Below are 16,155 nucleotides of genomic sequence, written 5' to 3'. Positions count from 1 at the left end.
TCAGACGCACCCGTGTGAAACAAAAGAGCATCCGCGAGAGTGAAGACAGGGTGGTGTGAAGGGAAGCAAGCAGGCTGAGCCGGGACCGTAAACCCCAGCTCCCCCACGGAGCACAGCTTCCTCCAGGGGCCGCCTCCCTGCCACCCTCCCCTGCAGTCGCCCCTGCGGAGCCCGAGTGTGCACTCTTGTCACTCGTCTGCCCACGAGCCCAACCCACAGGAGGGAAGCCTGGTGCGCACAGAGCGCTGGCTAAGAACGAACAGCACCGGTGTTGGTTACGGGGTCGTTCGGGATCCTCGGCGCTCGCGGGAAGGCAGGGTCGAGTCCAGAGAGGTGGGGCCCACCGTCAAACTGTGCTCAGGCCCAGGATCCGCAGAGGTGGAGGCGTCACCCCAGGAGGCCAGCATCGCTTTTCCCGCCGGGGCCTCCGGGCTGTCCCTCGGGGTCTTTATCCTCATGTAACTGCTGTGCTGAAGGATGGGTGGGTGGTGGGTGTTGACTGCCACGCTGGGACAGTTGCCGGTGGTCTCAGATGAGAACTAATCTCGTATTCTCTTTATTTCTCAAGAAACAGAGCTTTCTGACATGGGCAGTCCTTGATACAAATGATAAACGGGTTATTCATCCAACACAGCTGTTGGACCCTACAAACTCCAGAGGGAAAAGCACTTTTCAAAATTAGAAAGCACTTTCAAACAAGGGATCAGTCATATTTTTTGCAGTAAAAGTGGATTTTGACTACTTTGATTACTAAAGAAGGTGAAAACACAGGCAGGTCCCCGAATGGCACATTCACCTCCTTCGACCCAGGTTTGCTCCTCCCAGGCTGGCCCAGAGGCTGCGTGCCCCCGGCTGCTTTCCCAAGGAGGCAGGGCTAGGCTTAGATGCAAGCACAGGTGGGCAGGGCGCCCTTGTGGGCACCGTGGAGCGGGGCACATGCCCTCCTATCCCCAGAGGCAGCCATGCCCTTCCCGCTGGGATGGGCTCATTCACTGTAGTGTTCATCCAGCATTCCCCTGTGCTCAGGACAGTGCCTGACATGTCTCAACAGAGTATTAGATGAATGAATGCTTGAAAGAATGTAAGAATAAACCAAATTAGATCTAGATCCAGTGTTAGGAGACCTGGAAATCTCGATCGACTGTGACTACCACCTTAGCTGTGTGGTCTCAGCCAACTTACTGGAACTCTCTGGGCTTCATCTTGCTCAGCTCTAAAATGAGAGGTTAGACTAAGTGAGTTAAGGTCCCTCTCAAATGGTGGCTCTAATAACATTTCTGGAGATTCTGCACATGGGAGAGGAAAGAAGAGATGCTTATGATGAATATTGGAAAAATGGACCCACACGGCAGCAAAAAACAAAATGGCATGGGGTGGGGGAGAGGAGAACACGCCTGTTGGGCTCTAGGGGGTGCCAGGAGTTCCACTGGCACTTAGTCACCCTCACAGGGCACTGTCACCCGGAGTACAGGAGGAGAAGAGAAGTTGACCGACTTGCCAATGGTTTCACCACCGCTAGGATTTCAGTCTGGGATTTGAACCCAGGTCTCTCAGGTCGTTGCCCGTTCCCCTCCTCCATGCTGCACCCGGAAAACCAGGAACCAGGACGGGGCAGAAATTTCCGTATGCGGAACACGACTGCTCAGCAGCGGTCACTGTAGCAGTCGGCCAGCTCCACGGCACCGGGCAGAGCAGTACCTCACACAGGAGCGCGGACAGACTCCCTGCCCTGCCCTCCCCGGGCGCGGCCCTCGGAGCGCGGGGGGCGGCAGCGCAGACCCCACCCCACAGCCTCATCCCAGGGTGCCAAGAGGGAGTCTGGTGCTTGAAGGGACAACCCTGGAATTTCTCAGACTACTTGGCTCTGAAACACGAGCCGACTGTTTCAGCGGCTGCTCAACCGGAAAAGCTCCGCAGTTCTTGGCATCCATAAGAACGAATTTCCACGAAGGGAAAGGGCAACAGTAGACACATGCAAAGCAATTTTACTGAATCTAGTTTTTTGTCTTTGTTTTTCACATTAAGCAGAATAAGGTTTAATAATAAGTTCCTCTACTTAGCAGTCTGAGACAAGGTTAGATGCACCACTTTGGTCTGCCGTGGGAAACTGGTGGCTGGTAGTCTGAATCTGATTTTGTGATAGTTCTTGCGTGGACAGGGTTCTCCAATTTACCGCAGTCTCCACCACTCCCTGTCGTCCCACACTGGGTCTGCTTCACTCCGTTGTGGCCTCCTTGGCCCTGGTGGGTATCGTGAGTTTGCAATTCTTTTACTAAAGCATCACCAGCTCCATGGAGACCTCAGCCTCTGTGAGTTCCCTAAACTGTTCAAAGGGGGAAAGAATAAGGAGATGCAAAGCTAAGGTCTGGGATCATCCTACTTATTGCTGTAACCCCCTAGCAGTCCTACGACCACTCACACCTGACCGGCCTCATTGTTTCCTCTTGCCGAGCTGCCTCTCTGCGTGTACTGTACGGTCTTAGCATTCTCCCTGGCTCCACGACAGTGCAAATCATTTGAGACACACAGACTCCGGGCACCCACCGACCTCGCTTGACCAGGCCCCACTGGCGGCAGGCCTCACGGGACATCAGATCCCAGACAACCCAGGAACCGTGTGTCATTTCTGTGTCGTTCCCCCGGGACACCTTGAGCCTCTGCTCTCAGGTTTGTGCAGCCACAGCTGCTGTTCAGAGTTCCCGGCAGGCTGGCTGTTCCTGCCACGGTGGGGGCAGCCCCGGGCCCTCCTGCTATTTCCAGCCATCAACCTCAGGACCCATCGGTTACTCTGAGGTCAGGTCCAGAGCAAATGGTACAGAGCACTGAGTGACAGGGGCACACCACGGAGCGGGGAGTGAAACTGTAATTTTTAAAAGCCAGCTTCACTCTCCTAAGGAACAGGGTGGATTGGTAAGGGGAAGAAAAAACAACAGCTAAGCATTGGGGATCCCCGTTGGTGTTGGGGAGAGATGGCCGGGAATAAGACCAAACCCGCTCACCTTGGGAAATAAAACCTCTAGAAGCCCCGAGGGACCGGACGTTGGTGAAAGACCGGATGCCGGGCGGACACCAAATACAAGACGCTACAGCGCTCCTGTGTCTGTGAGTTCTCTCCCTGACGGGCACCGGCCTCATGTTCAGCCAACACCAAGTCCGGAGTCTCTTAGAACACACTTCAGGGGACACTCGGAGAGCCTGTGGGAGGGTCCCCGAGGAGTCTGAGACGCAAGAGTAGGAAGCCCACCATCATACTGGAAATGACCCTCGAATCCCGCGCCATCCGCTGGCATCAGTGCAGACTGGCCTTCAGCTGCCACTTCATGCCCGGCTTCCGCACACCCAACTCTGTCGTTGTCCCATCAAACACTGCAAGGTTTGGAAATAAACACAGCTCCTAAGATCCAGGGCTGTCCAGAGTTGCTGGCGCTTTCTAGAACTGAAAGCTGCCGACACACACAATCCTGCCCCTCCTGGCATCGAAAGAGCAGATGGGGCCCGTGCAGCCGTCACAAGACCCTGCACCCACGACTCCACGCTGGCTGGGGGCCAGAAGGGCACCTCTCCGAGGCCTTTTCAGCTAACGGCCTGTACTTGTGTCGGTCTCCGGTGAAGGTTCCTGAGACAAATCGAGAGTCTTCCAGGCCCACAGTGTGCCGGGGCTGGAGGCAGGGCGGGCTCTTGTTTCCATTTTATGTTCACTCATAGAACCAAACTTCAAGGGTGGCCCGATCGAGCTTTGTCAAGAGGAGAAGCCCCTGCACATAAAGGTGAGAATGTGAGTTTGGACTCGACTGCGTGGGTTCCAATCCCGGCTCCACCCTGCTGGTGAGGGGCTGCCTGACCTCCCGAAACTTAGTTTCCTCTCAGGTAAACGGGTACCATAGTGACACCTATGATTGTGGTGTTAGCTCAGCCAATGCACACAGTGCTCAGGCGGCCGCCACGATCGCGTCACGGCACCATTCAATGGCCGCTGGAGGAGGATGCGCCCAGCTCTGTCACCAGGACGCCTGCTGCCCCGCCCGGAGCGCGAGTCCCCTGGAGGCCGTGGCCTCAACTCCATCAGCTGTGATATGGCATTAATTCCAGCACCGTCCACATTGGGCCGCTTTACAAATCAACTGAAATGGTGGGTGAACGCACTGACGCGGTCTGACGGAAGCAGCGGCTCAGTAACCGTCTCTGTTAGGACTTAGCGGGCTGGGCCTCACTCACAGCAGGAGTCCCGTTTGAGGGTTTCCTGTTTCTTCCCTAAAGGGTTGAAAAGCACTCTTGCTGAGTCAGAATCTAGGTACGCGATTTCTGAAATTGCCTGCCATGCACGGATTTGATGAAACCCTCCTTGCAGGGCCTGCCGGTGGCAGCATTTTAGGATCAGGAGCTCGAAAGGCCCAGCTCAGACCTCAGACCCGCCCCACCCGCCCCTCAGGTGGCGTCCACCTAAAACAGGGGGTGGAAGCTTTCTGGCCCAGGCCTGCAGAAGGTCTCAGGGGCACTAGAAACTGCCGCCGGGGGAGGAGGATTGGGACGCAGACAGGGCGGGGGTATCGGGGCCACCCCCAGGGTGCGCGGGGCCCCTGTCTGTGTAAACAATCCGACTCACCCCAAATCAGCGTGTCCTTTCTGGAGGCCCAGTCTCACAAAACAAAACAGAAGGAAAAAACCACGTGGGCCCCCAGAGTGATCCGCTCGCCAGGCAGGTCCCCCTGGAACCAGGGCCTGGCCACGGCCACAGGACAAGCCCAGGAGCCTCAGGACGCTCTGCCCCATGGCATCGCCAGCCCCACCAGTCCCGGCACCAGGGAGGGACTTGAACATGAGAACTTAGAGGAAGGCGTCCCAAAGCACAGAGGGGCCTGGGTGGCAGTGAGACTTGCCCAGGGCAGGGGTCCCACGTCCCTGGGCCTAAGGTGCTAAGGGGGAAGAAAGGAAGGAAGCGTTGAGCAGAGGGGGAGGCGTGCCCTCCACAGCCTTCAGGCCACTCAGTGACCCCGGGCCTGGCTGGTCCTTGCACTCTGAACAGCAGCCTGAGTCCTATAATCCAAGGCCTTACTGGATTGGGACTGAGGACAGCCGAGTCACACACACTTTCTTTCTTAAAACTTTTGTTAACATTTAAAATCTCTTCCAAATAGGTTGTTTATCGAAGAGAGAATCTAAGAAATTGGCAGCTAAGTCTTATCAAGAGGGGAAAAACGCAGTAGAATGTGTGTGTCATCTGAGCTCGAGGTGACATGGCAGCCCCTCCCAGTGTGCTCCGGCCTGGGGACATGAGTCTGGTAGAGGAGGGAAACCGGGATGGGGACGAGGAGGCAAGGCTGCGCCAACAAACGTGTAACACGCCCGGGTGAGCAGAGCTCCAGTTCAGCTCACCACCGTGGCCTCAGATCCAGCTGCTCCACTCTTTCTGAATCAACACGACATCAAGGAATTGAGAGCCCTGCATCTGCTGGATACCGAGGAAGAGCCCTCGGAGGCGCTGGGAGCCCCCTGGCACCAGGCTGGTTACAGCAAAGGCGTTCACGGTGGGTCCCCATGTCAGCTGTCTGCCAGTTCCTAGAACCTTGGGTGGGGAGGAAAGTTCGGTGTCGCCTGGTTCCGTGGCCCATTGTGTGACGGGATCCTCTCTACAATACCCCTGCCAGGGTCAGCTGCCGGAATCCCTCCAGTGAAAGACAATTCACCTCTCCAGGCGTCCCACTGCACGCTGGGACGTCACACCTGTAAATGGCCTTCCCCACGGGAGCCAAAATCTGCCTCCTGGCGCCCGGGTCCCACCCTGGGTCCAAACCCAACTAGTGCATCCTTCTCCACACTCAGGGTCCGCCTCAGATGATAGAATGCTGTCACGCTGCATCTGTCAGGCCCCAACACACACACGTGTGCACACATATGCTTGTGCACACCCACACATGTGCATGCACACACAGGCACACACACGTGCACACACACGCGGGTCTTGAGTCCCTCCACCAACCTGCTCTTTTTCCTTCTTCTTTTAAAGATTGGCACCTGACCTAACAACCGTTGCGATCTTTCTTCTTTCTTTCTTTCTGCTTTTTCTTCCCAAATCCCCCCAGTATATAGTTGTATATATTTTAGTTGTGGGTCCTTCTAGTTGTGGCATGTGGGATGCCGCCTCAACGTGGATCCGAACCAGTGAAACCCAGGGCCGCGGCAGCAGAGCGCAAGAACCGCTCGGCCACGGCAGAGTCATGATTTCACAGTAGCCCTACTCAAACCTGTACCCAGAGGCAGCGCGACACTCCCGGTATTTTCTTGTTTCTGTTTTCTCACAGAGAGCAGCACGACCAGCTTCCTGTTGTGAATGTTCAGCTTCTGTCCCCATCGCCCCACGAGGAGGGGGTTGTCACCATCACTTCACTGCTGTGCCCCAGACATTAGTCCACCCTCCGGCCCTGGGCGGGCCCTCAGGAGCATTTGTTTAGCAAATGAATGACCTTTGAGAGTGCAGACTCAGTTTTTGTTCTGTTGCTGTTGTAGTCGTAGTTTGTGGCCGTTGTTAGTAGTCGGGAGGAAGTTTTTTGGGGGGATATTAAATGCTCCAAGTAGACATGCCAGATAGACGAGCGAATTACAGGCAAGCCTGGAGCTGAGAGCAGAGGACAGGGCTGGAGACACGGTGGCGTCGTGAGGTCACAGAGGATGAAGCCATGTCACTGCGTGAACGTGCCAGGAATTTCACCAGCCCAGGACCCCACCCTCTTTCCCTGCGGCCTGCAGGAGCCAGGGCCTCAGCCCCTCGTCTGCCCCACTCACCCACCCCCTGCCGTCTCTACCGCATCCTGGAGGGGCTCCAGAGGAAAGCTGGACGCACAGCTGCGTCCCAGGAGCAGAGGTCAGCCGCTTCCAGCTGGAGCGCAGGCGTCCTCAGCTGGGGGCTGGAAACGTGAGCTCAGCCAGCGGGGCGCACATATGCCTTCGCCACACGTCCGTCCACCGGGACAGGGCGCAGTGGTGGGACCCTGGTCCCCTGGAACGGCGGACCCAGGCCAGGCGTGCCCTCTGGTGGTCATTATGACAGTGATGCTCTTGAGAACCACTAAGCCATGAGCAGGTCGGCCTGCGATCACAATAACTAACCCTTACCATGAGCCAGACTTGTAGAAACGTTACCCGGATTATCCCATTGGTGCGCATCCTGACCCTGGGAAGCCCGACGGTTCTACTGTTTTACAAACGAGGAAACTGACCAGCGCAGCTAGGAGACTGACTCGAAATCCCAGAGAGTGCAGGAGACGGCTGCCCCCCTCTGGGCCACCCATCCTCTTCTAACTCCTCAAGATGACGTAAACCATCCCGGTGGGAAAGGGGAATTCAAATATATGTGCTTCTCATTATAAAAGTAACTATAGGGGCCAGCCCCATGGCCGAGTGGTCAAGTTCACCGGCTCAGCTTCGGTGGCCCAGGGTTTCGCAGGTTCGAATCCTGGGTGCAGACATGGCACCGCTCATCAGGCCATGCTGAGGCGGCATCCCACATGCCACAATAGAATGACCCACAACTAAAAATACACAAATACGTACTGGGGGGCTTTGGGAGAAAAAGGAGAAATAAAATCTTAAAAAAAAAAAAAGTAAATATATTACATATTTGGAAAAATTGGAAAGAAAAATAAATTGCCCGTTATCAAAACCACTGTTAGCATTTCAAAATGCTTCTTTCCGATTTTTTTCTCCTTTCCATCTTTTTTTCACAATTATAATCAAGGTACTGTATAATACAAATTCTTTGTTGAAGAATATTGCTAACGATTTCTTTCCTTCAAAACTTTTCTCTTCTTAGATATGATTTCCACGTGTTCTAGCCACAGCAATGGGTGTTTGTGAGACATCCAGGAGGAGTCTGGCCCAGAGTTCCTGCCAGGAGCCCTGCAGAGCCCCAGCCTGCCCAGAGAGCCGGGCTGCTTCGGAGACCGAGCGTGGCTGGAAACCTCAGGACGGGTCACAGGGCCAGTGGGGCAAGCGCACGGCCCTCAGGGCAGGTGTCCCAGGGGAACATTTGGGGGCATGTGGTGTCCAGCAGAGGCTGGGAGGATGGAGAGCGCCAGGGCTGCCGTCCAGAGGACCCAGGATTCTTGGCAAGTGTCCCTCTGGCCGCCAGAGGGACGAGGCCATGTGGCAGCCCTCTCCGTGAATGTTTCACTTTTCCACACTGTTTTCTGGAAAAGGGTCTCCCCCTTGCCAGAAGCCTCTGTCCCTCCACTTCGTGCTAAGGGGCTCCCACCAATGCTGCGGCCCCAGAGAAAGATCGCCAGCTCTGCCACCTGCCGCTCTGGGACCTTGCATGACGCAGCCTCCCGGGCTTGTTCTTTCATCTGAAAAATGAAGATGATGATGGTTCCGCTCACAGAGTTGTTAGGAGAGGCAAACGGACATCCAGCTGAGGATCGAACGCGTGGTGGGAGCTCAGGAAATGGTGACTCTTGTTCTAGAAGCCTCTTGTAGAAGGGTCGTGAGGGAAGGTATAGGGCAGCTGTCCACGGACCACATGTAAACAACCTGTGACTCGTCTAGAACATCCACGTTCCTGCATCCTCTCAGTTCTGTGCAAACGCCAGGGAGACCCGAGTCCTCTCCTGCTCCTCCTGGCCTCTCTCCCACCTTGTGCCGCGTCCCAAGAACACAGGAAGGACCACACTGGGGATAAGACTCAAGTTATGTAGGCGGACAGTCCCAGGTCAAACACCACTTGCGCTCCTGAGGGGGGTGCCACTGCTCACACCCCACAGTGCTGGGCCTGGAGGAAGCATGCGCCCAACCCAACGCTGCCGCCCAGCCCCAGCCCCACAGGCCCGGTCACTCAGTCGTTCATCCCACGAATACTCAGAAAGCCCACGTGAGGTGCCAGGGGTGTCTTGTGGGCTGCACACGACAGCGAGCAAGAGCAAGACCCATAGCGTCTCTGCACTCGCGGGCTCAGCCTCACAAGGAGCAAGACAGAACCACCATCCAGGGGATAAGAGCTGCAGAGGGAAAGACGGGGTGCTAAGAGAGAGGGGGCACCTAGCCCAGGAGTCTCGATGCAGGAAGTGATGTCTGAGCCACGCCCCACGGGCCGAGCGGGAACCAGCCAGACGCAGAGGAGGGGGAGGCAGGGAGCAGAGACCAGCTGAGCTGCCAGAGGAACAAAACAGGTGACCTGAACGTCAACGCAACAGTTCTGATATGTCGAGTTTGGGGTGCAATTAGTACTAACACGTAGGCCTGGCTTCTCGCTTGAACAGTGAAGGGTTTGGGAAGACTGGAACCTGTGAGTCTAAATTTCCAGGACAAAGGGGACATCGGCAGGGAGACCAGGTTAGGGGGCGGTGTCACAGGGGCTAAGTGCTGGACTTGGGTATCACAAAACTCTCCTTCTTCTGAGCTGGGTGGCCTTGGGTAAGTCAACTCAGCCCCCCTGGGCTGTCATTTCCCAGTCTGAAAATGGAGGACAGTACTGGCGTCTACAGTGTAGTGCAGCATGGTGTTCAAACGAGACAGCGTGTGAAGTCCTCAGCACGGTGAACAGCATGGGGTCAACTCTCAGTATTAACAACAGCTTTGGGGCATCCACCCTCCACCTAAAGTCATTTCGCGCCCAAGAATCTCAAGTGTTTTTAGAACAGAAAGCCAACCCAATCAGCAGTCAGAGCTGATGTTTACTGAGCGTTTCCATCCACTGGCCTGTCCTGCACGCCCCACCAGGTTGCTTTATTTAATCCTCGCAGTAAGAGAGGAGCTCCTGTTTTCTGGGTTTCACAAACTAAGAAACAAAGGCAGAAAGGTTTAGTGACTCAGCCCGGGTCGTCAAAAGCTAAGAGGAGGCCAAAACAGGCTTCAAAAGTCCAGAAGACGGACAACACCAAATGCCGGTGAGGGAGGGGAGCGACAGAACTCTGGTTCGTTGCTGGGGGGTTGTAAAATGGTGCAGCCGCCTAGGAAGACAGTTTGGCAATTTTACAAGCAGCATCCTCTTCTCACGTGACCCAGCAATTGTGCTCCTTGGTATTTACCCAAAAGAGTTGGAAACTATGTCCACACAAAAACCTGCACCCAGATATTTATAGCAGCTTTGTTCATCACTGTCAAAGCCTGGGAGCTGCCAAGATGTCCTTCAGCAGGTGAACAATACACAAACTGGTCCATCCAGACAGTGGAATACTCTTCAGTCCTGAAAAGAAATGAGCTACCAAGTCATGAAAAGACACAGAGGAAACGTAAATGCATCTCACTAAGTGAGAGAAGCCGATCTGAAAGGCTGCATCCTGTGTGGTCCCAACTATATGACATTCTGGAAAAGGCAAAACTATGGAGACAGTAAAAAAAAAATCAGTGGTTGCCTGTTATCGTGGAGAGGAAAAAAGAGGAGGAAACAGAGGATTTTCAGGGCAGTGAAACTTCTCTGCGACACTATAATGATGGACACGTGTCATTGTACATTTGTCCAGACCCGTAGAATGTACAACGCCAGAAGTGACCCCAAAGGAAACTACGGACGGCAGGAGACAGTGACGTGTCGTGTGGGTTCACCGACTGTGACACGTGCACCGTCTGCTAACAGACCGCAGTGAGGGCGGCCGTGCATGGTGGGGCGGGGGTACTGGGAACTCTCTGTACTTTCGGCTCGATTTTTCTATGAATGTAAAACTGCTCTAAAACATAACATTTATTAGTTTAAAAAAAAAAAAACAGGCTTCAAACCCAGGAAGTTTGGTCCCAGAATGCACCCCTTTAACCACTATGCTATCCTGCTCCCCAGCTTCTAATGAAAAGAAAAACCCAACTTTTGATAGGAGTAAAAAAGAAAAAACTACATACATCTAAAGTGAGCGAGGAGATTGTGGGTTTGGGAACATGCTTACGGCTGAGGCTGCCAACCGCCCCAGTCCTTCCCGGAGGCCCCTCGAGGCTTTGGGGCTGATTAATCTGATGGCCGCCTCACGTGTGGCCCTTGAGGGACAGCACCTGACGAGCGGCCTGAGGCCCACATCCCCAGAGCCCTTGGTCTGGAAAACAGCTCTGAGTAACCTGGGGCGCCGGAGTAGAAAGCTTTGTCAGCTGGCCTGTCCCAGAGCCCCTGGAAGCCTGTCTGCTGGTGCAGCTTCGCCCCAACTGTCCTATTTTTAGAGAACCCATTCTTTCCGGGCTGTGCTTCCTAGAGAGGAGCAGGCCGGCTCCGCCCCGAGCTGCAGCCGAGAGCAGCCAGCCGCCTCCACTCTGCCTGGCAACAGAGCTCGTTTTCTGCAGGTTTGTGGATCACCATCCAAAGCTTTGAGACAAGAGATTTGTAAAGCGCAGGCTCACTCCCCAGCTGGGGGAACCCCATGTGATGTTACTTTCTGGCCCTGGAAGGAGAAGTCGACGTTGTCCTCCTCAGACAATAGCATCTTGCCGACATGTCAATGAATACCATTCAAGGTCAATAAAAAGTTGTTTTTTGCTGAAAGGAAGCAAATATCTGCAGGGGAGACCAGCAGATTAAGCTATGTTTGAATGCATCATGGTGGGAGGAGGGGCGGGGATGGTGAACCAAGAGGAGACGGAGTTGGCCCAGTCAGCCTCTGTCTTCCCAACACTAAACCAGGAAGCCTTAGGATTCCCTGGAACGATCACAGCCCAACAGCTGATAACAACACCAGGGCACTTTAAACGCATGACTCATTGGCCTCGGGAAGATCCCGCACGGTGGGTGTTGCTGTGCTGGTTTTGCAGGTGGGTGAACTGGGCTCAGAGAAGGTGTTCATCTCACCCTAGTGAACGGCAGAGCCGACGGGAAACGTGAATTTTTCTGACCCCCAAGCCCATGCATTCTCTTTCCAATTGTCATGTGTCTTGGGGGTTACACAAAAGAAGGCTGGGTCTAAGTCACTGCCATTTTAACTTAGCGCTCCAGAATTTAAACTAAGAAAAAACAGCAATGGTTTTCTCAAGCCCATTTACCCCACCCCTGACCCATGTTTGCAGCTGAGTGATACAACGTGTTTGGTGACACCAGCCTCACGTGGTGGGAAGTCCCTGCTGCCAAGCTTGATGGGGACTTCAGAGACCACCTGGTACAACCCTCGTGTCTCCAGATCAGAGAAGGAGAGCCTGAGAAAGTAAACAACTTGCCCAAGGTCACACAGCAATCAGAGGAATTCAAACACAGTTCTTCAGAGTCCAAGTCGGAGACCCTTCCCGCCACACCGCCCCCGCCCTCCACCTGACCCTACCCGGACAGGACTAGGCGAAGCGCTCAGGCTGAGCCCCTCCTCCCTCCAAAAGGAAATGGGAGAAACTCTCCAAGCAGAGGAACACAACTTGCCCTGGGCCTCTGGGGACTCCGGCTTGTCTGTGGCCTTTCAGAGCCAGATGCCCAATCTACGCAAATAATCTGCCCCCGTGTCTCATAACCGGTCTTGTGTCATTCCCTGGAATGAACACGCTTCCTGAGGGAAGCACCACAGGTCTCCACGAGCAAAGGCTCCCAGCTGGTGGCCTCGCACAAACCCCTCCAGGGTCCCTGCTTCCCCAGCGTGATGACCGCTGGACTCAACTTGGGTCGAAGAATTCCTGAGAAGATAGAGAGGTGAGTGAGCTCATGGTGACAGTTCCATTCCAAGTCATCTCGTTCCGGGGTCAGCTCAGCAGTGTGTGGAGGAAGGTAGGCGACAGTCAAGGAGAGAGGATGTCACCATCTCCAGCTGTGCCAAGCCCTTACCTCTTCATGCCATGACGCTCCGAAGGCACACCAGAGCCACCAAGGTCGGCTTCGCTGTCCTTGCCCAATCAATGGCTGCGCACCGCTCACCAGGTGCTCTGACAGCTCCAAGGTTCCCGGAGTTCGGAGGTGGCTCCATCAGCTCCATGGGGCTCCAGGTTGGCAGCGGTGTTAGTGACGCGGCTGGAGTGAGCACAGACTCGGGCAAATACTGACATGCCATGTGAGGTGGTACCCAGCAGGTGCTGTCAAGAGAAATAGTAGGCAGTGGGAGGGGGAAAGCTAACATGTATTAAGCTTCTATTGTGTTCTGGGTATTTACGGTCATTTAATCCTCACTGTGACGTTGTTGTCATCTCCATTAGACAAATGCAGACAGACCTTCAAATCGGCTCAGCAACGTCTCCAAGCCGTGCATTCAGGAAACGGGAGAACGAAAACCCCACTCCAGATGCACCTGACGGCCAACCCCACAGGCCAAGAGTTCCCGCGGCCGGCACTGCTGCTCCTGCCTAAGCCCCCCGTCTTCCCGGCTGATAGAGCCGCGGCTGCACTGAGGCAGTGGTGTGCCCAGCACCAGGTGGCCCGGGGGTTTAGTAGCATCTACCATCCTCTGCAATCGCCTCCAGCTCCTGGGCCTGAGGCCTGAGCTGCAGCTCAGACTCCGCCTCCTCACAGAGACCGTCTTACAGGCGGTCAGTGAGCCGCAGACCCTCGTCTTGACAGCACCCCAGTCGTTCTGCCGATGACACCAAGTCTCGTAGAGTGAGCTGGGAGACCTCCATGTAGAGCCTGTTTCCACTGGAAATGCATGACAGATCTCCCCTCCTCCGAAAAACCAAAACACAAAAAACCAACGACCTTCAAGAGACTCCGTGAGTCTTTTATGAGGTTTGTAGTCGATTCAAATTTCACGGGTCCACACCCAAAGCTCTTTCATATTATCAACCTTTTACCTCTCAGGAAGTTCTAGCAATATCAAGACAGCCAAAGGAAATTTCTGAAAGTTTAGTTAAATATGGGGTATTTCTATACTAGCCCACCCCACTTAATTTGCAAGAAAATCTTCCCTACAACGGAAAAAAGAAGTGTATTCCAGTCAAGAAGATAAAATGCTGTTGCTGTGTTCGTTCTAGGAGGGCAGAGCTGCATCTCCCTGGGGGAGACCGGCTGGCACGAGGGTCGTCTAGGGTGTTTCAACTTCGGCCCTGTTCACAGCGGGGGCCAGACGACTCTTTGTGGAGGGCTGTCCTGTGCAACGTGGAATTGTGAGCAGCATGCCTGGCCCTGCCCGCTAGATGCCAGGAGCACTCTCTCTGTTTTGACAACCAAAAACGCCTTCAGATATTGCCACCTGCCTCTTGGAGGGCGCGACCGCCACTGGGGAAGAACCCCGGCAAAGGCTGATCAACGGGAGGGACCTATTCCTTACATGGCTACATTAAACCTGGCAGCACCTCGGAACACGCCAGTGAAGTAAGAAGGACTGGTCCATGTTCCGAGAGCAAATCCTCCCCAGTAAGTTAGGGAGATGGCCACTGAAACGGCCGGCGGTTTCTCACAGGCAGGCCCATCTCCAGGCCGTCAAGAAACCCACTTCACAGAGGATTTCCCTCCCGGCTGGTTCCAGGATTGTGCAGCAGAATCCCCTCAAGGCCCATGTCCCTGACCTCAGTTCCTCTCGCTGGCACGGGAGCTGCAAAGAGCCTGCCCTCGCACTCTTGCTCCTTCATGCCCCTCGCTGTCCAGCCCAGGGGGCAGGGAACTCCTTCAGGCTCCCAATTCATTTCACTGCTCACTTTTGAAGCCCCCTCTTCTCAGAATAATTGTCTTCGCATGGCAGTTGCTGTCGAACAGGTTCTAGCAATTCAGTAGAGAATCTCACGAACTTCACAGAGCATTTGGGGAGACTTGTCTGGAATCCAGCTCTGGACGTGTCCGGGGCGCGGGCTCAGCACGTTCCATAGTCGAAGGCTGCAATCACAGGGACCCTCAGCTTCCACCCAGGCTGAGCTCCGGAAACTGCAAAACTGGAGTGGATCCTACAGGTTACCAGGCAAACGTGAGTGCCTTTCTGGGCTCTTCCAACCCTGTATGAACGAATTCCAACGGCTCTGAGTAAATTCTGAGTCTCTCAGAACCACGCCCTTTCACCTCAATGATAACCAATGGTGGAAAACACTGATTTACTCATAAATACATATCAAGTCACCGGCTACCAGCAATTGGAGTTTCCATTATTAAACAGAGAGTAAAACAACATTCATTCATTCATTCATTCATTCAAATGCTCCAGAGGGCAGGGAATTTTGTCTGTTGCTCAGCACTTGTTTGTTGAATGACTTCTTGCCCGCTCTGTTTGGGGTGCTGGCATTAGTGCTAAGAACACGGTGGTGAGCAGCACGGGCACAGCCCCGGCCCAGGGAGGTTACAGTCCAGCCCAGGAGCAAGAGAACGAAGAAATAAACAAAACCACTCAGACTGTGGTCAGAGCTCAGACGCAGAGAAACGGGAGTGGAAGCAGCTCAGCTCCAGTGGGGTGGTCCTCCCTGAGGACACGCCCGCCCAGCTGAGACGTGAAGAGAGGAGCTGGCCTGGAAAGATTTTCAGGGGCCCACACACACACGTGCACCCACACCCCCCCACAAACATACACACATAAATACACATGTGCACAGGCAGATATGAACACATACACACACACACACCCTTTGCTTCAAGGGAGCATCTCAGGCCTGAGGGAAAAGACGTTCACACAGTTGTGTTCACCGTAACACAGGGGTAAATGTGAAAGACGACCTCGAATTATTGATGATTTTAGGCGTGACAGGAAAGCAAAGCCTTGATTCCTGGGCTTACCCCTGGACTTACTCCCAAATGTATTTAGGGCAAAAACCACTTTATGATTAAAATACCACCCGGAAAAGTAACTTTACTGTTGTCAACTATTCTGTATCTGAAGCGACACCGAGCAGTGGGCTCGCTCTGCTTGCCTGGATCTGAACCAATTAATCATGAGTTAGACGGAGAAAAGAAGTTTAATTAGATTAGCCGGCTAATCGGAAGACGGGTGACTAATGTCTCAAAAACGCATCTTCCAGGATTACAGAATCTTGAGCCAGTTATTTAGGGAAAATGGGCCGTGAGGAGGGGTCCAGGGATGTTGGTCTCCAGGCATGACAGGCTCCGGGCATCACGTTGTTCCATTCTTCCGTCAGCTGGCATGGACACCTTGTAGGTATGTTTCCCACCTGTGGTCAGCCTGCTCCTGGAGAGAAACTCATAGCACCAAGTTTAAATTTATCAAGCTATCGGGGAGTACACACATAAGTGGAGGCCACAAATCAGGAGAGCACGTGAATTTTCTAAAGTAGCTGCAGAGCAGCAAGAAGTCACACAGAGGAGGGGCCGGGGCGTGAAACAAGATGGCCTCACTTATGCTCACTTACAAA

The 16,155-nt window shown here is 54.2% G+C and overlaps 1 protein-coding gene across 2 annotated transcripts in view; it reads left to right on the top strand.

Moving 5' to 3' along the window:
- The window catches only part of BEST3 (bestrophin 3), a 59,997-nt gene extending 44,378 nt beyond the window's left edge, over positions 1–15,619 (top strand). Inside the window, exons 10-12 of one of the 2 annotated variants that reach the window (XR_011496856.1) lie at positions 5–3,767; positions 5,136–5,525; positions 7,808–15,619. Coding sequence is in view for 1 of the 2 variants with exons in the window: in XM_070494170.1 (XP_070350271.1) it covers positions 5–59 (55 nt within the window). In the remaining variant the exon portion in view is untranslated. The other variant, XM_070494170.1, reaches the window with a different exon arrangement.
- The last annotated feature ends 536 nt before the right edge of the window (positions 15,620–16,155 follow it).

Source organism: Equus asinus, chromosome 22 (genome assembly GCF_041296235.1).
Source record: "Equus asinus isolate D_3611 breed Donkey chromosome 22, EquAss-T2T_v2, whole genome shotgun sequence".
NCBI classification, from domain to species: Eukaryota; Metazoa; Chordata; class Mammalia; order Perissodactyla; family Equidae; genus Equus; species Equus asinus.
The sequence above is the reverse complement of the archived record's forward strand: the minus strand, read 5'-3'. Positions and strand labels throughout refer to the sequence as shown.